Source organism: Bacillus rossius, chromosome 10 (assembly GCF_032445375.1).
Source record: "Bacillus rossius redtenbacheri isolate Brsri chromosome 10, Brsri_v3, whole genome shotgun sequence".
Taxonomy (NCBI): domain Eukaryota; kingdom Metazoa; phylum Arthropoda; class Insecta; order Phasmatodea; family Bacillidae; genus Bacillus; species Bacillus rossius.
This window is the reverse complement of record NC_086337.1, coordinates 2,311,078-2,325,106: the sequence shown is the minus strand read 5'-3', so window position 1 is coordinate 2,325,106 and position 14,029 is coordinate 2,311,078. Positions and strand designations below refer to the sequence as shown.

The following is a 14,029-nucleotide window of genomic DNA, read 5'->3' as shown; positions in this document are numbered from 1 at the left end:
GCTTATCAGCAACGTATTCAATTCGTCAAACATTGTCGTAAATTGTCTTGAATTTTATGTTTTAAGAGAGAATGATTTATAAACTCCATGAAAGGTATTGAAAACCAAAATATAAAATTTATTTAATATTTAGTTACACTTGTTACTGTTCAAGTAACGAACCACGGACAGGAACTGATCGAATCAATTTGTAAATTGATTGTAATATTTTTTTGGTGAATTATGGAATTTTTCCCGCATTTATAGCCAAATAATTACATGATTCCAATATGGCGTCCAAATTTCAAATTGGTGGGCACCTCAGTATAAATAAATGATTACTGCACTCTAGCAGGTTAGAATAAAACTAGCATGATGGAAATGTACTCTATAAGACGAATACACACACAAGATGGTGTTCTCCAGCAGAAGATAACAAATTGGTGACAATGCCCTCTAGCAGGTGGTTGCTCCTGGTAGCATGTACTGAACAAAAAATGTCGGATCCATGATGGTCGTCTAGGTCTAAGTCAAATTTCAAGGTAATGGTCAAATTTCAAGGTCAAGGTCAAATTTCAAGGTCAAGGTCAAATTTCAAATTCAAGGTCAAAGTTCAATGTCAAGGTCAAAGTTCAAGGTCAAGGCCAAAGTTCAATGCCAACAGTTGAGGACAAAGTTATGGTGAACAGAAAATTATACTAACATACCATCAGCACACTCCAGCAGACGAAAACAAGATGGTGGACTCCAGCGGACGAAGGCAAGGTGTTGAACATGACGTCATAACAGCTGACGACATATACCTTGTTATCAGTAGCGTAGCTAGGATTTCTGTTCGGGGGGGGGGGGGGGGGGGCACATTTCGTCATTCACCCGTCCTCCAAAATTGTGGGGGGGGGGGGGGGGGGTGTCCCGGGAATCCTGCCCCGGAAAAATTAGGATTTCAACTTAGCCTGTCGACAATAATTACGTGACTTACATCTCTAATAGTACAATATATATGTTAAGCAAGTGCTAATGTTTTCTTAAATCTTAATCAATATATTAATCTCAATACTCTCATACTATTTTAGCTGCACTGTTTGTACTGAATATACATTTTTTTCTTTTATTGTATCTTTAGAAAGTATACTCGTGACTGATTTCAAAAAATAGCTTAGTATATTGGCATTTCAAGTAACAATTTCTATTAAACTTATAATATTATAATAACAAAGATACATTAAATAAAAATCTACATTAAGCAAAATCTAATGCTTCCTTGGTCAATCGTTCACAAAATACAAATATTACATTAGCTACATAATGTATAAACACATTGCACGAACAAAAATAATCTATTAATTTTCTCGTATTCATTCATGATACTTAAAAAACTCAACCATTAAGAACTTAAGAAGTGTATACTAACATTTCAATAACAACCATTTAAACTTTTAAAACATCAAACACTAGGTATCTGAAAAAGTAAAAGATGCACTAAAGAAATAAATTAAGAGCTAAATCTGAAAACACGTATATACAGTATAGACACCTAAAGTAAACAATTTCTATAATTTACATGTTTTCTCGAATATTTTCATAGCGATTTTATTAAAACTTAATACTTCTTAAAAAAAAGTTATCTACAAATTGACAAAAAATCATTTCAAAGTTGAAAACACCAAACAAAAATTTAAAACTGCTATTAATAATTTATAACCACGTTCTTAATCATTTTAAAGGCCACTCTTCTACTAACCCATCTAAACAAGCAGCATTCTTCTGTTCTTCTTTGCGAATTTCTCAATCAATATATCTTCGTTTAATGGTATGCTGCGGTGTATGGATATTAGTGCGAGTCCATTTAGACGGTCTTCACCAGTGCTGTTCCTGAGATAGGTTTCAGTCTCTTCAGAGTTGAAAAGCTTCTTTCAACTGATGCTGTGGTAACAGGCAGAGAGGCCAGAATTTCCAGAAGTATATGTAAATTTGGAAACAACATTTCTTCGCACTTCTTCAGTGCTGTGATTGTGTCTTTCGGTAGCTCATCTTTGGAGTTTTTCCATTTCATTTTCCCTAAATCCCACTCACCTTTGAACATGACTTTACTGGTGTTTGTAAGGTCATCAGCATAGAAATTAAAAGCTGTCTCTACATCACTGAAACTAGATTTTACAACATTCACTGGTATGATGCACTGCAATCCTACAATAATATTCTTATGAGATAATAATCTTTCACTGAGAGATGAACTATTTCTTTAATATAAGAGTGAACAAGTCAGTGAAAGCATTTTCTCGGAAACTTTAAGACTAATAATGATGCTAAAGTCACAGACACGTTTGTGAAGGATCTGTGCTTTAGCACTTCCTTCTTTGTTTTCGTCGGTGATGTGTTCTAGAGCTTCAATCACATGAAGCAGAGCATTTACAAAAAGGGAAACTGCTTCGTGCCTTTCTACCCAACATGTTTCGCAGTACTTCATTAGGCCCGTGTGGTTCAGTGGTGAAGAATTTAATTTGGTTTTCAGTACATGTGTTCTATGAGGAGAAGCTCTAAAAATAATTGCACACCTCACTCATAATACCAAAAGAATTTCGAATGCATGGGATCTTTGAAGAATCGTTGAGGCAGAGGTTAAGGCAATGCGAGGCACAATGAGTATACAATGCCTTCGGGTATTATTCTGCTATAATAGCTTGGACACCTCGGAATTCGCCTCTCATTGCTGATGCTCCATCGTATCCCCGACCTCTTAGTCTGTTCATATCCAAACCAAGGGAAACCAATTTTTTCTTTATAGTATTTGCTAGTCCAGCCCCACTTACATCATACACGGGAACAAATGACAGAAAATCTTCCCGCAGTTCAATGACTTCTGGATCAAAATATCTTATATTAATCTGAAAATTCCTTTTTTTATTGCCCTTAAATTGACTTTCGAATTTGTATTCAGCATTTGGAGTCCACGTGTTTTTTAAAACAGCTTTCTTTTCATCTTCGCTTACATTGCGTCTGTCAATGTAACTCCCGATGTCATGCTTATTTTGCATTTTTAAACTCGCCATTTCAAATGTGCTTTGTTCATCAAGAGATTGTCTGTGTTCCAAAGAAGGACCTGAACACTGCGATGTTTTATTTTCGTCAGCAGCCTGTACAAAATAAAGAGTAAAGACACTTCTGTAGCATTGTCTGATTAATTGGTTGAGCATGGGTACCAAAGCATTTGCAAAGTCACAATAAACAAATTCAAAGTATTTATGTTATTATAAATAATTACGGTATGTTTTTTGACTGTCTACTTCATACGTAACTTTGTAAAATACATAAACAAATAACTCACAGGGAACCTAATAATTAAATGCAGAATGTTATTGTACACCTTTTATCTACAAAGTACCCCATTAATAACTACAGTTAATATAAATAACATACATGTGACTAATGATGTATATAAATTAGTTTCCCCCATTCCATTCACATGCATGTTATGCTGTTTTATTTATGAGCTATAAAATGTTATATCAAATAAGTTGATTTTTAACCACTGAATCAAGTCACAGATTTCAAAAAAGTAAATAATGTAATAAAAAATAAATAATAATAAGAAATTGTTCACACACTCGAAACCTTTAAAAAATTTATTGTCGTCTAAAACTATTAACGTAATTTTTATGATGAAAGAGAAACTATTTTTTTCTTCCTATAAATGGCATTGATTTAGGCTCAAATAGGATCTTTTTTTTTGCCCGGCTTGATTTTATGTTGTTTTTCTGTAGCTCATTTTGGGTCGGCTCAAGAATCTAAGGCTCGTCCATCTCTATATGAAACAATAAAAAACATTGTTTCCATGTAGGTACCAAAACGTTTTGGTTATTGAATCTAGATTGTGAACAATACCTATTCCTATAGAAAATTTCAGTCCGATTAAAAACTACTTCGATTCGCATGACATATTTGCGTGTTGGATTATTGGCGTGATTTAATTTATGTTGGCTCACATAACATAAACAAATAAATAAAAACAAACAGCTGTTTTCATTCTGCCACATATGTAATTAAATTCCGCAAGTAAATTTAATGGACACGATAAAAGTGTTGTTATTCCTGATTACGTGGCAACTGTAGCCGGAAAAAAAAATGCATATTTCATTTACTTTCCATCCCTTCCCAATACGATCCGCGTTTCCATAGCATTTTATGTTCGACTCAGTCCGTTAGATACTATTCCAATTGGTGTAATGACATTGAGACATAACGTTTTGAAACCCGTTTCCGTAGTCATTTTGAAAACGTTAAACATTTTAGAAATGTTATCGAACCTTTATGGAAACTTAGTATTTTAGTAATATTAACTTCCAACTCGTGATTAACTTATTAGTTACAAATCTTACCTGTATTGATACACCTGTCATTGTCATATCTCCACTTCCGTCTTGCTTCGGCACTTTATTAAAATACGAAATTAAATTCCTTCCTTTCCTTTTTTTGCCGCACATATCTATACTTTACGTGTAACAACGAGCTGTTTGACCTGCCAACAACTTCCTTCCTATGAAGCACAAAGTTATTCCAGCTTTCCTTAGACTAAGCACTGGAACCGAGTAAATGTTACTTGTCTTATTCCTCAATACCATTTTAAAATATTAAAATTGAGGTAAAATGTTGTATGAATAAGATAAGTGTAAGAGTATTTTAAAATAAATAACAATTATTTATGCAAACTTTATATTAAAAAAAATAAGATTTAACTTTCGGGGGGGGGGGGGGGCATGGCCCCCTTGGCCCCCCCTCTGGCTACGCCACTGCTTGTTATTGGTGGTGGTAGGTCAGTCTGTAGGTGGCTTCTGTGGATGAAGGATCTGTCGTTTATTTTTTTTATTTTTTGCTCTTACCGGTTTCGAACCAAGAATGGGAATCGATCTAATCAATCGGTGTTCTAATAAGTTACTTTTTTGGTGAATTTTGGAAATTTTTTCATTAAAATTGGAAAATAAATAAAGATTTTCAAGATGGCGCCTTTAACGATGATTGATACAAGTGGTGACATAATTCAGAATGTCGCGTGAGTTGTAAAACATTTTTATTACTTTTTAATTAAAATTTTTTAAATGTATTAATAAATTACTGGTCGAATCAAGGACCGTAAACAATTAGGTAACTAAACATTTGTAGTATGCAATTATTAAAATATTTTTTGGATTTTTTTCGGAATTTATAGCATAAAAACCAGATTTTCAAAATGGTGGCCGTAACAGTAATTGTAACGTTTTTTTTAAAGATTTTTATTAAAATTTATTTAATAAATTTTGTTTCAATTTAAAAAAAATTAAATTTTTTGTTAATAAATAAAAATTTAAAGATAGCATGTGTAAAGAAAAGTGCAACGGCAAATTTAAAAATGACGGAATGTTCCTGAAGCCAAAATGGCGGCGATCATAAAACAAAATGGCGGCGATCATACAACAAAATGGCGGCGATGACATCATTAAACAAAATGGCGCCCAAATCCAAAATGGCGGTACAAAATGTCCGCCAAGGTCAATGGTCAAAGTCAAGGCCATCCAATATGGCCGCCGTGACGTCACAATCCAACATGGCGGACCGACAATCACAATCCACAGCCAGAAGCCAGGGCTCATAGCCCCCAATACATACTATTGGCATCGAAAATCCTCAATCCTCAGCCAGAAGCCAGGCGCTGGAGTCCCATTTACATACTACTATCGATAAAGTATTTAAACAAGAAAAGTATTTAACCAAATCAACCAGTATATTGATTGCAGATTTTTTGATGAAATTTGGTTTTTTCCACTAATTTATAGCTTAATAAATACAGATTTCCAACATTGCGAGAGCCACAGTAATAAATGATTAATGCAATTATGCACGTGAAAATTAAATTAACATGGCGATAGCGCACTCTAGCAGAAGAAAACAATACATCAGATGCAAAATGGTGGTCTCCAGCAGACTAAAACAAAATGGTGGACGTGACATCGTACTAGCTGGCGATATATCCCTTGGCATTTGTGTTGGGAGGTCAGTCTGTCGTTGGCTTCTGTGGAGGAAGTATCAATCGACTTTTTTTTTTTTTGCTCTCGCCGTGTTCGAACATAGGACTCCATGACGTTATTGCGTTTTAAATTATAGTTTTATTAAATTTTTTATTTATAAGATTTTTTATTAATTACATAATTATTCCGATGATAATTACGTACTTTCAATATTGCGGGCGTGCCGTCATATTTTCAAAAGGGCCACACTTTATATATTTAAGTTTTTATTTTGACGTGACAACGTCTAACAAATCGATGAACGCCGGCTGCACGCACGATAAAGTGTCCAGTTACGCACATTGTACCGTTTCGCTGTGTCCCGTTACGCACATTGTACCGTTTCGCTGTGTCCCGTTACGCTCATTTTATATTTCTCTTTGCTTACCTGAACCTCCTAGCATTGCGACCGAGTCCGTGGCGTAATTCTGTTTTCATGCATTTCAATGTAACATTTTCATTGCTCTTTGCTATCCCGTTCCTCCTAGCATTGCTGCAGAGTCCGTGACACAAATATATTATTTTTGACTTAATCTTGGTGTTGGGTAAGCCATTTTCCTTTACATAATCCTTGAAACACTCCCATTCGTTTCCTACTTTTCCTATCATCGTCCTATCCTTAACAGAATAACACAGATTGGAAGAAGTTAAATAGCAAACATGTATAAAAGTTATAGTTAAAATAATCTCTTCGTTAAAGTAATAAACATATTTGAATTAATGAGTGCAAATAAAAGTAAATTTATCAATTAAATTGTAGATTTAATTTCACTCCTTCTTTGTATCCATACAAAATAGTGATAATTTAATAAAAATGATTCAAGTTTATTCATAAATGTATGCAATCATTTCATCAATGTTTTGTTATGACGTTGTTACGTTAAACTATCGTCCGTAAACCGACTTTACAGACAACCATTTTTTTATTAGTTTTAAATTTTTTCCTGGTTTACTTGCATTAAAAATATGGTTTTTAAAGATGGCCGACGTAACGATAATTGCAATAGTTAAGTCATAACTCAAGCTGGCGGCAGTGACATTGTTATGGTCGAGTTCATAACCTCGGCAGCTTGGGGTGGCTTGCTCATGGGGATTTTAAGCAATTTAGGGAATTTTCATACCGTTGACATTTTTGGGGACTAAAATGGGAATTTTTCCCTCGAAAAAGAAATTTTTTTAAAATTTTTAAAAAGATTTGTGGCATATTACCCCCTAAAAAATGTTTTTTTTTTTGCGGATTTTGGCGAATGCTTGATTAATTTTTAGATATTTTGGAACATTTTTGGCTAATTTTGGAAAAATTTTGAAGATTAAGGTCATCCATGATGGCCGCTGTGACGTCAAAATCCAATATTACTGACCCCGAATTCAACACCAAGTCCTGAACCCTACCATAAGAACTACTATTATATATAGTACTCACATCCATTTTCTTTCTTGTTTAGCTAAAGTTGTTGACTTTTTTGCATTTTTATGTTAAATCTTCTTAATTTGTTGACGTGTCTTGGCTGCTGAATCGTCCTCTGAATCTAATTGCTCTGCTCCCCTATTATATCCTATTATATGGCGTCTTAAATACTTTTTTTTATGTGTATATCTTATGTACAAGTGATATAAGTTAAACTCCTTTTAGATTTTAAATGAATTTAATTTGTAATTAATAGTTAAAATTATCAACAAAAAAATTAATCACTCAATTTATGTCAACGACAAATATTTAATACAACAATGGTTATTTATGTTTATACACACACACACATTCGAAGAACCCGGTGTTGTCAGGGCTGCACACAGTGAGAAAAGACTAAATTTTTTAGAGTAAAATATTTAAAATTGAAAAATATAAACAACTTTTGGATATGTGATTGTATTTTTTTTAACGTCTGATGAAGACAGTATTTTTTATTTTATTTTGAATGTCAAGTGTGCAAAATTTTATAAATAAGTATCAAAATTGTATTTTGATTGTGGATGGCGGAGGGAGGGAATGAGATGGGGCTATTTTTCGAAATGTTACTTATATAGTGGCCTTCCTCTTTTTTTATAGGTCAAGTGAGTAAAATTTCATTAAGCTCAAATAAAACTGTAGATTTGTATGAAAAACAAACAAGAAGAAACGGTTATTTTATATATCTACATACAACATATGTGAACATGCAACCAATGTATCACTTTGATTGTTTCCATATTTATTTATATTTAATATAAGTATAACATTTAAAGTCCGAATTCTAACGTAGTACCTATGAAATAACGAAACAAATTGCAGAATTGTGTATTAAGAGTTATTATAAGAATTAGCTAAACAAATATCAATAAATAATACAATTTTGCGTAAAGTAGCTATAATTTTATTATAATGGTAAATAAAAAGTAAAAGTTTTCCTAGCAGCAGTTCAAAAATTAAGACGTTGCGGTTAGAAGAAAAAAACACTTAAAAAATAAATAACCTTGAAACAGTATAATGTTTTGTATTTTAACAGGTTTTTTACCACGTTTTTATTAAATCGCTTTCTTGTCTGTCTGGTAAAAATTTTCAATCAATTTTAACCTAATTTCCCGATGAGCTAGAAACTTGAAAGTTTAAACATGGCTCAGAACTTAAATATTGCTAAAGCAATATTCACTCGCTTCCTTGTCTCTCTGATTATTTACCTATTCGGTACAAATTTTGCAAAAGATTTTAAACTAACTTTTCAATGAGCTAGAGATAGCTCAGAACATAGCTTAGAATTGGATAACAAACAAACAGTCATAAAATATATGTACTATATAGATATATAGTTACGATTTATAATGTGGTGAGTTCGTAAGGGATAGTCCCATTTAATTAGTATAGTATATTTTATTACAAATGTCTACACTACAAAATTTAATTACTGGACTCAAGATCTCTGTCCACAACAATTAGTCTTACACTGATCATTGAAACATCAACACTTTCCACTGGAGCTTGGATCGACAGTGGCTCGCTCTTCTGTCCGCCTCTGTCCGCTTCCTTCGCACACTCACCCACACCGCGCCGCAGTGCAGTCCAACTATCGCTCACCAGGCCTTCACTTGCAGGTATCGCCTCCCGATAGGTCCGGTTCGCTCAGCAAGGGCCACTTGCCCTCCTCACCTCCTGCTGGTAGCACGGGTGTCGCCAGCATCACTGCCCGAGGGGGAGACCCTCTCCCCTACTCTCAGATCTCTCCGAACCCTCGGAGGCCGGCGTCGCTGCTTATATACCCGTGGCGTCCTTCTCGAAGGGACGAGAGCGGCTGTGACGTGTCGCGTGATCCCGGGCCGACCCGACGCCCGAAACACCCAGAACAGCGACGCTTATTCGCGCCACTCCCCGCGGCGGCCTCTGCAAGCTCGGAATTCCCAGGCTGATGGAGGTGACAATAGCCCGGGGTGAGATGGTGCGCGGGGTGCTGAAAGGGGTGGGCAGCGAGGACCCTTGTAATCAGGCCAGGCATGCGTGGACGGTGCGTGACGTCAGTGGCAGTGCGTGACCGCCAGCCAGCTCCGAACCTGGCGCGCGTCGCGGTCCTGTCTGCGTTCGTAACAATATATGAACAAGAGCTAATAATATATAATGTATAAATTTCAGTTCACAACGAATTTATTGCATTTAATCGTTGTCTTGGTCCTCCAACTGGGTTTATTACTTTGAGCGGTAATGATTTCAACTGACTTATGCGCAAAGCATTTTTGATTCCAGATGGCAGACCCAATGAAGATCATAGCCAATTTAATATTTATGAAGTGCAGCTTTTGATTGAAATTCACTGATTCTGTCATAATCCCATCAATATGTTGAGAATTGATAGCATAATTTCACAAACTCAAGAATAAAAATCAGAACATAATTATTTAATTTTTCAATGTATTACATTTTTTTAAAACCGACTAAAAAGTATAAAATAATTTTTTCTAGCCTCGCACAGATTTATAACATCGTACCGCATCAAAACAGCATGCAGACTGTCCTGAAAATTTTTGATTGTGATTTTTTAATAGCTACGAAAATACTTGTATTATTTAAAAGGAATAACGTGAAGGGGGGGGGGGACATTCACTAGATTGTAAGGAGTGTAGGGAGTAGCTGTCATGGAGAAAACTCACACAACAGTTCATATTATTTGCAGTGCAATACAATTGTTACTGAGGAGAACATGAATTATCTACTGCATGCGACCCACGTTTTTCGTTTGAAATATTACAAGTTTTTTCATAGGTATCGAATAAATATTCAAAATCACATATACATATTCAGAACAATTTCTGTGGGGTTAGGAATATGTATAGGGTTATATATCTGTATGGGGCTAGAAGAAATAAATAAATAATTTTATTCCGTTTTAAAAACGGGGACCTATATAACAATACTTTTTTCATACAAAGTTTGTTGTCTTCAATGTTCGTTTTATATATAAAAAACATATAGTGCCAAAGGCATGCCAGGTTCTATTTGTGGTTACCCATGTAAGTATTAGGCACACTTGGCGATTTTTAACTGTGATTCTGTGATGCACCTTTTGACACCACAGAGTTACATATGAACATTGTTAAAGAATTTAAAAATTATAGTGACAAGGACAAAATGCCATGCTTCTGACGGTTTTTTAAAATTTGCTATTATTTCTTATTATGAAATAATTGCTGCCTTATTTATTTATTTGGCACGCTGATACGCTTGTTACGTCCCCGGTGTTCACGTGAGGGAATACATACAGGTTGATGCCGCCACGCGTTTTTCCGTATTTCCGTTGTATTCTATATTTTAACCCTCAAAGCACCTCAATAATCTTGGGGTCGAATTATAATTACTATAGTCTACCTGAGGGCTGAAGGTAACAATATGGCTTTTTAATGTCGCCTCAATAAAATTTGACGTAGAAACAGACAGATGTGGTCCACTAACATTTTGGCTACGTAAGAAAGAATCCAGTGGCTGCAAATCATTAAAACAAAATTATAATGTTCATCACTGGTGACTGAATTTTTCAATGAGTTTTATATTTGCTCATGATGAATAAGTTTTTATACTATCTCGTTCACTTTCATTAGGTATTGGAAGTTTGCATAGAGTTAATGTTATTGAGTTTATTTTTGTGAGCTGTATAATTCTCTGCGTCCTTGGATGTGAAGTTAAAACTTTTAATTATGATAAGCTAAGTCAATGCAAAATTAATAAAACTCACTCGTGGGCCTAATAAAAGTAAACCTGCGGTTCCGTTTATTCTTAAAATATGTCCAAACCACTAATAAAAGTAGGTGCCGTATTCATTGGGTAAAAATAGTAGCAATATAACAACAACAAAAATTTGCATTTCACCCATGGACTGCCACATGCACACGAATAAAAGAGTTGCTGCATTCTGATATCTTCATAACAATGCTGACACTCGCCATTTATTATTATCAGCCACACATCTATAAAAACTTATGATATTAATTGTTTTAGAATAAAATAGTTTATGATATTGTCATCAAACATTTTTAAAGTCTTAAAATAATTTAAGAAAATAGTATGACAGTGTAAGGGAATAAAGTTACGTGTAAAAATAAGGCTTATAACACTACTCGCCCTATTTACATTTAACATGAGCCTTTTTCACATTTTATTTCCAGATAATTCGGTAAAAGTGGTAAGTAAAGAGGGCAATTGAAAAATTCGCATTTTTAACAAAGGTACTTAATTGAGTTTTTGCTACTTTCTTATGTGTTTATTTTTTTCCTTGAGAAAAAAATGGTCTGTTAGAGACGCCTTTAAAAAAATCTATAAGTAGCAATAGTTAATGGAAATGTAGAAAAGCGAAAATCTAAATATCGCCAATTTTCACGTAACGACAATAGCAAAATGATTAACAAAGGTGAGGCTTGTACCAGAGAGGATTTCCGAAGAAAAAATCAATAAATATAAACAATTGTTGGATGATTAAAGGAAAGTTATAATAAAAAAACACTTAAAACAAGGGCCTGTTTTTTTTTCAGGAACCACTCCAATGCAGAGCTAACTTTTTCACCTAAGACAATCTCGGCAACGGACGAAAGCTGGTCACTCAAGTTTAACATGAAGAACCTGAAGATGAAGGGTGAAGACTCATCGAGTGCCCCAGTCAAGGTCAGATATGCTCTTTCATAAGAACGAGAGCAAAGTTTGTATGTTTATGTATTATTTAAGTTTATTTGTGTTGGAATTAATCTATGAAATCGCAAAATTTCGGATAATTTTTAACAGCCATTCGCGAGAAAAAGTAGGTAACCATATATTTTGAAATCTAAAAAATAACTTTTCTGTCATTTTTTTGTTGTGTGTCACTTACTGGCCCATTTAATGGCATAATTTATTTATATTGTTTAATAGTATTGTTGCTACCGTTTTGTTAAGGTACTATTAAAAATATTATTGACTTTAAAACTTACTGGGACCTTTTCTTTAAATTCACTTACTCTCTAGACCTAAGAAGATCGCCCCAGCCTGTCTAGCCGGGAGATTCAAGCACCAGCAGGATGGTGTATTTTGACCTATCGCATTTGCCAGTCGAACTCTTTTGAATGTGTGACACATGCGCTACTTATGTTGAGCTCCTCTTAAATTAACATGTATCATAAAATCATACTTTGGAAGCATGTGCTGGTCATCAACAGAAAAAAAAAAATTAGTGTTTACCAAGGCCAGAGGGGAGCCCATTGGGTGTCAAAAAATTTGGATAACCAGATGAAGCTTCTGGTTGTTTATTATTATGTTGGAGAGTAGGTTTAATCGCTTGTCTCCTATTGAAAAGTAACTGTGGAAAAAATTATTTTATTAGGAGTAGTATGTAATAGTTCCTCCGGCACCAGGGTTCAGGGTGTGGTGGTGGTGTTTTTCCACCATCTTGGATTGTGAAGTCACGGCGGCCATATTGTATGACCTTGACCTTGACCTTGACCTTAAACCTTCAAAATTTACCAAAATTTGCCCAAAATTCCTCAAAATTCGCCTAAATTTCAATTTTTTTTGGAAATAATTCCGCCATAAAACTCAAAAATTTAGAAAAATTATAATTTTTTTTTTTTTGAGGGAAAAATTCCCGTTTCTAGGGAAAATTTATAGTTTTTAGTCCTTAAAAATCATAGCGGCTAGTAATGTCCATATTGAGGCATAAGCATCTATGTCTACAGCCTCCGATAAGCCTCTGACGTCATCATGGAATATGCCATAATGGAATACGTCACCGTTGCAATTTCTGTTACGGCCGCCGTCTTGAAAATCTTTATTTATTATCCGATTTTAATGAAAAATAAATTAAAAATTTACAAAAAAAAATGCAATTAATAAAATTTTAATAAAACATATTTAAAAAAAATACATTTATGACATGGAGATCGGAATCTTCGGTTCGAACCCGGTGAGGCCAAAAAAATAAAAATGGCTACCGATCCTTCCTCCACGGAAGCTGCAGGCAGACTGACCCCCACCACTTATGTCCAAGTATATATATATCGTCACCTAGTATGACGTAATGTCCGCCATCTTGAAAATACGTAATTTTCATGCTAGAAAATCGGGAAAATTTTTAAAAATTAATAAAAAGATTATTAATTAAATTTTAGTTAAAAATCATTTAAAACTTTGTTGCACTTTTCATTACGGCCGCCATTTTGGAAAACCATAATTTTATGGTAGAAATTTGGAAAAAAATTTGCTCTGTACGCTGCAAGGTTTTCTGGAGCTCTCAATGAGAGGTTGTACCGACTCTTGAAATTTGTCCACCACCATTTGCTAGCACTTTCACCGTCAGAATTCAATAAATTTTCATGGCCAGCACTTTTTGCAAGTTTATGCGCTATTTTCCTCACTGTAGAAACAATCAGACCAAAGCCTAGCTATTGTATCTGAATTGTGTAATTGTACAAACTAATTTCTAGATTTGAAGTGAGAGCCAATGGTCTTCCTAGTTTTGGCAAATGTTCATTTGTGTTTTTACAAGGATTATTTTTTAGATAATCCTTTAGTAAACTCCATAGCACACCCA

At 34.4% G+C, this 14,029-nt stretch overlaps 1 protein-coding gene across 1 annotated transcript in view; it reads left to right on the top strand.

The window, feature by feature from the left end:
* LOC134535628 (sodium channel protein Nach-like) overlaps positions 1-14,029 on the top strand; it is a 180,817-nt gene that overhangs the window by 106,931 nt on the left and 59,857 nt on the right. Inside the window, exon 6 of the mRNA XM_063374806.1 lies at positions 12,003-12,132. Within this exon, the coding sequence (XP_063230876.1) occupies positions 12,003-12,132 (130 nt within the window). The remainder of the gene's footprint in view (positions 1-12,002; positions 12,133-14,029) is intronic.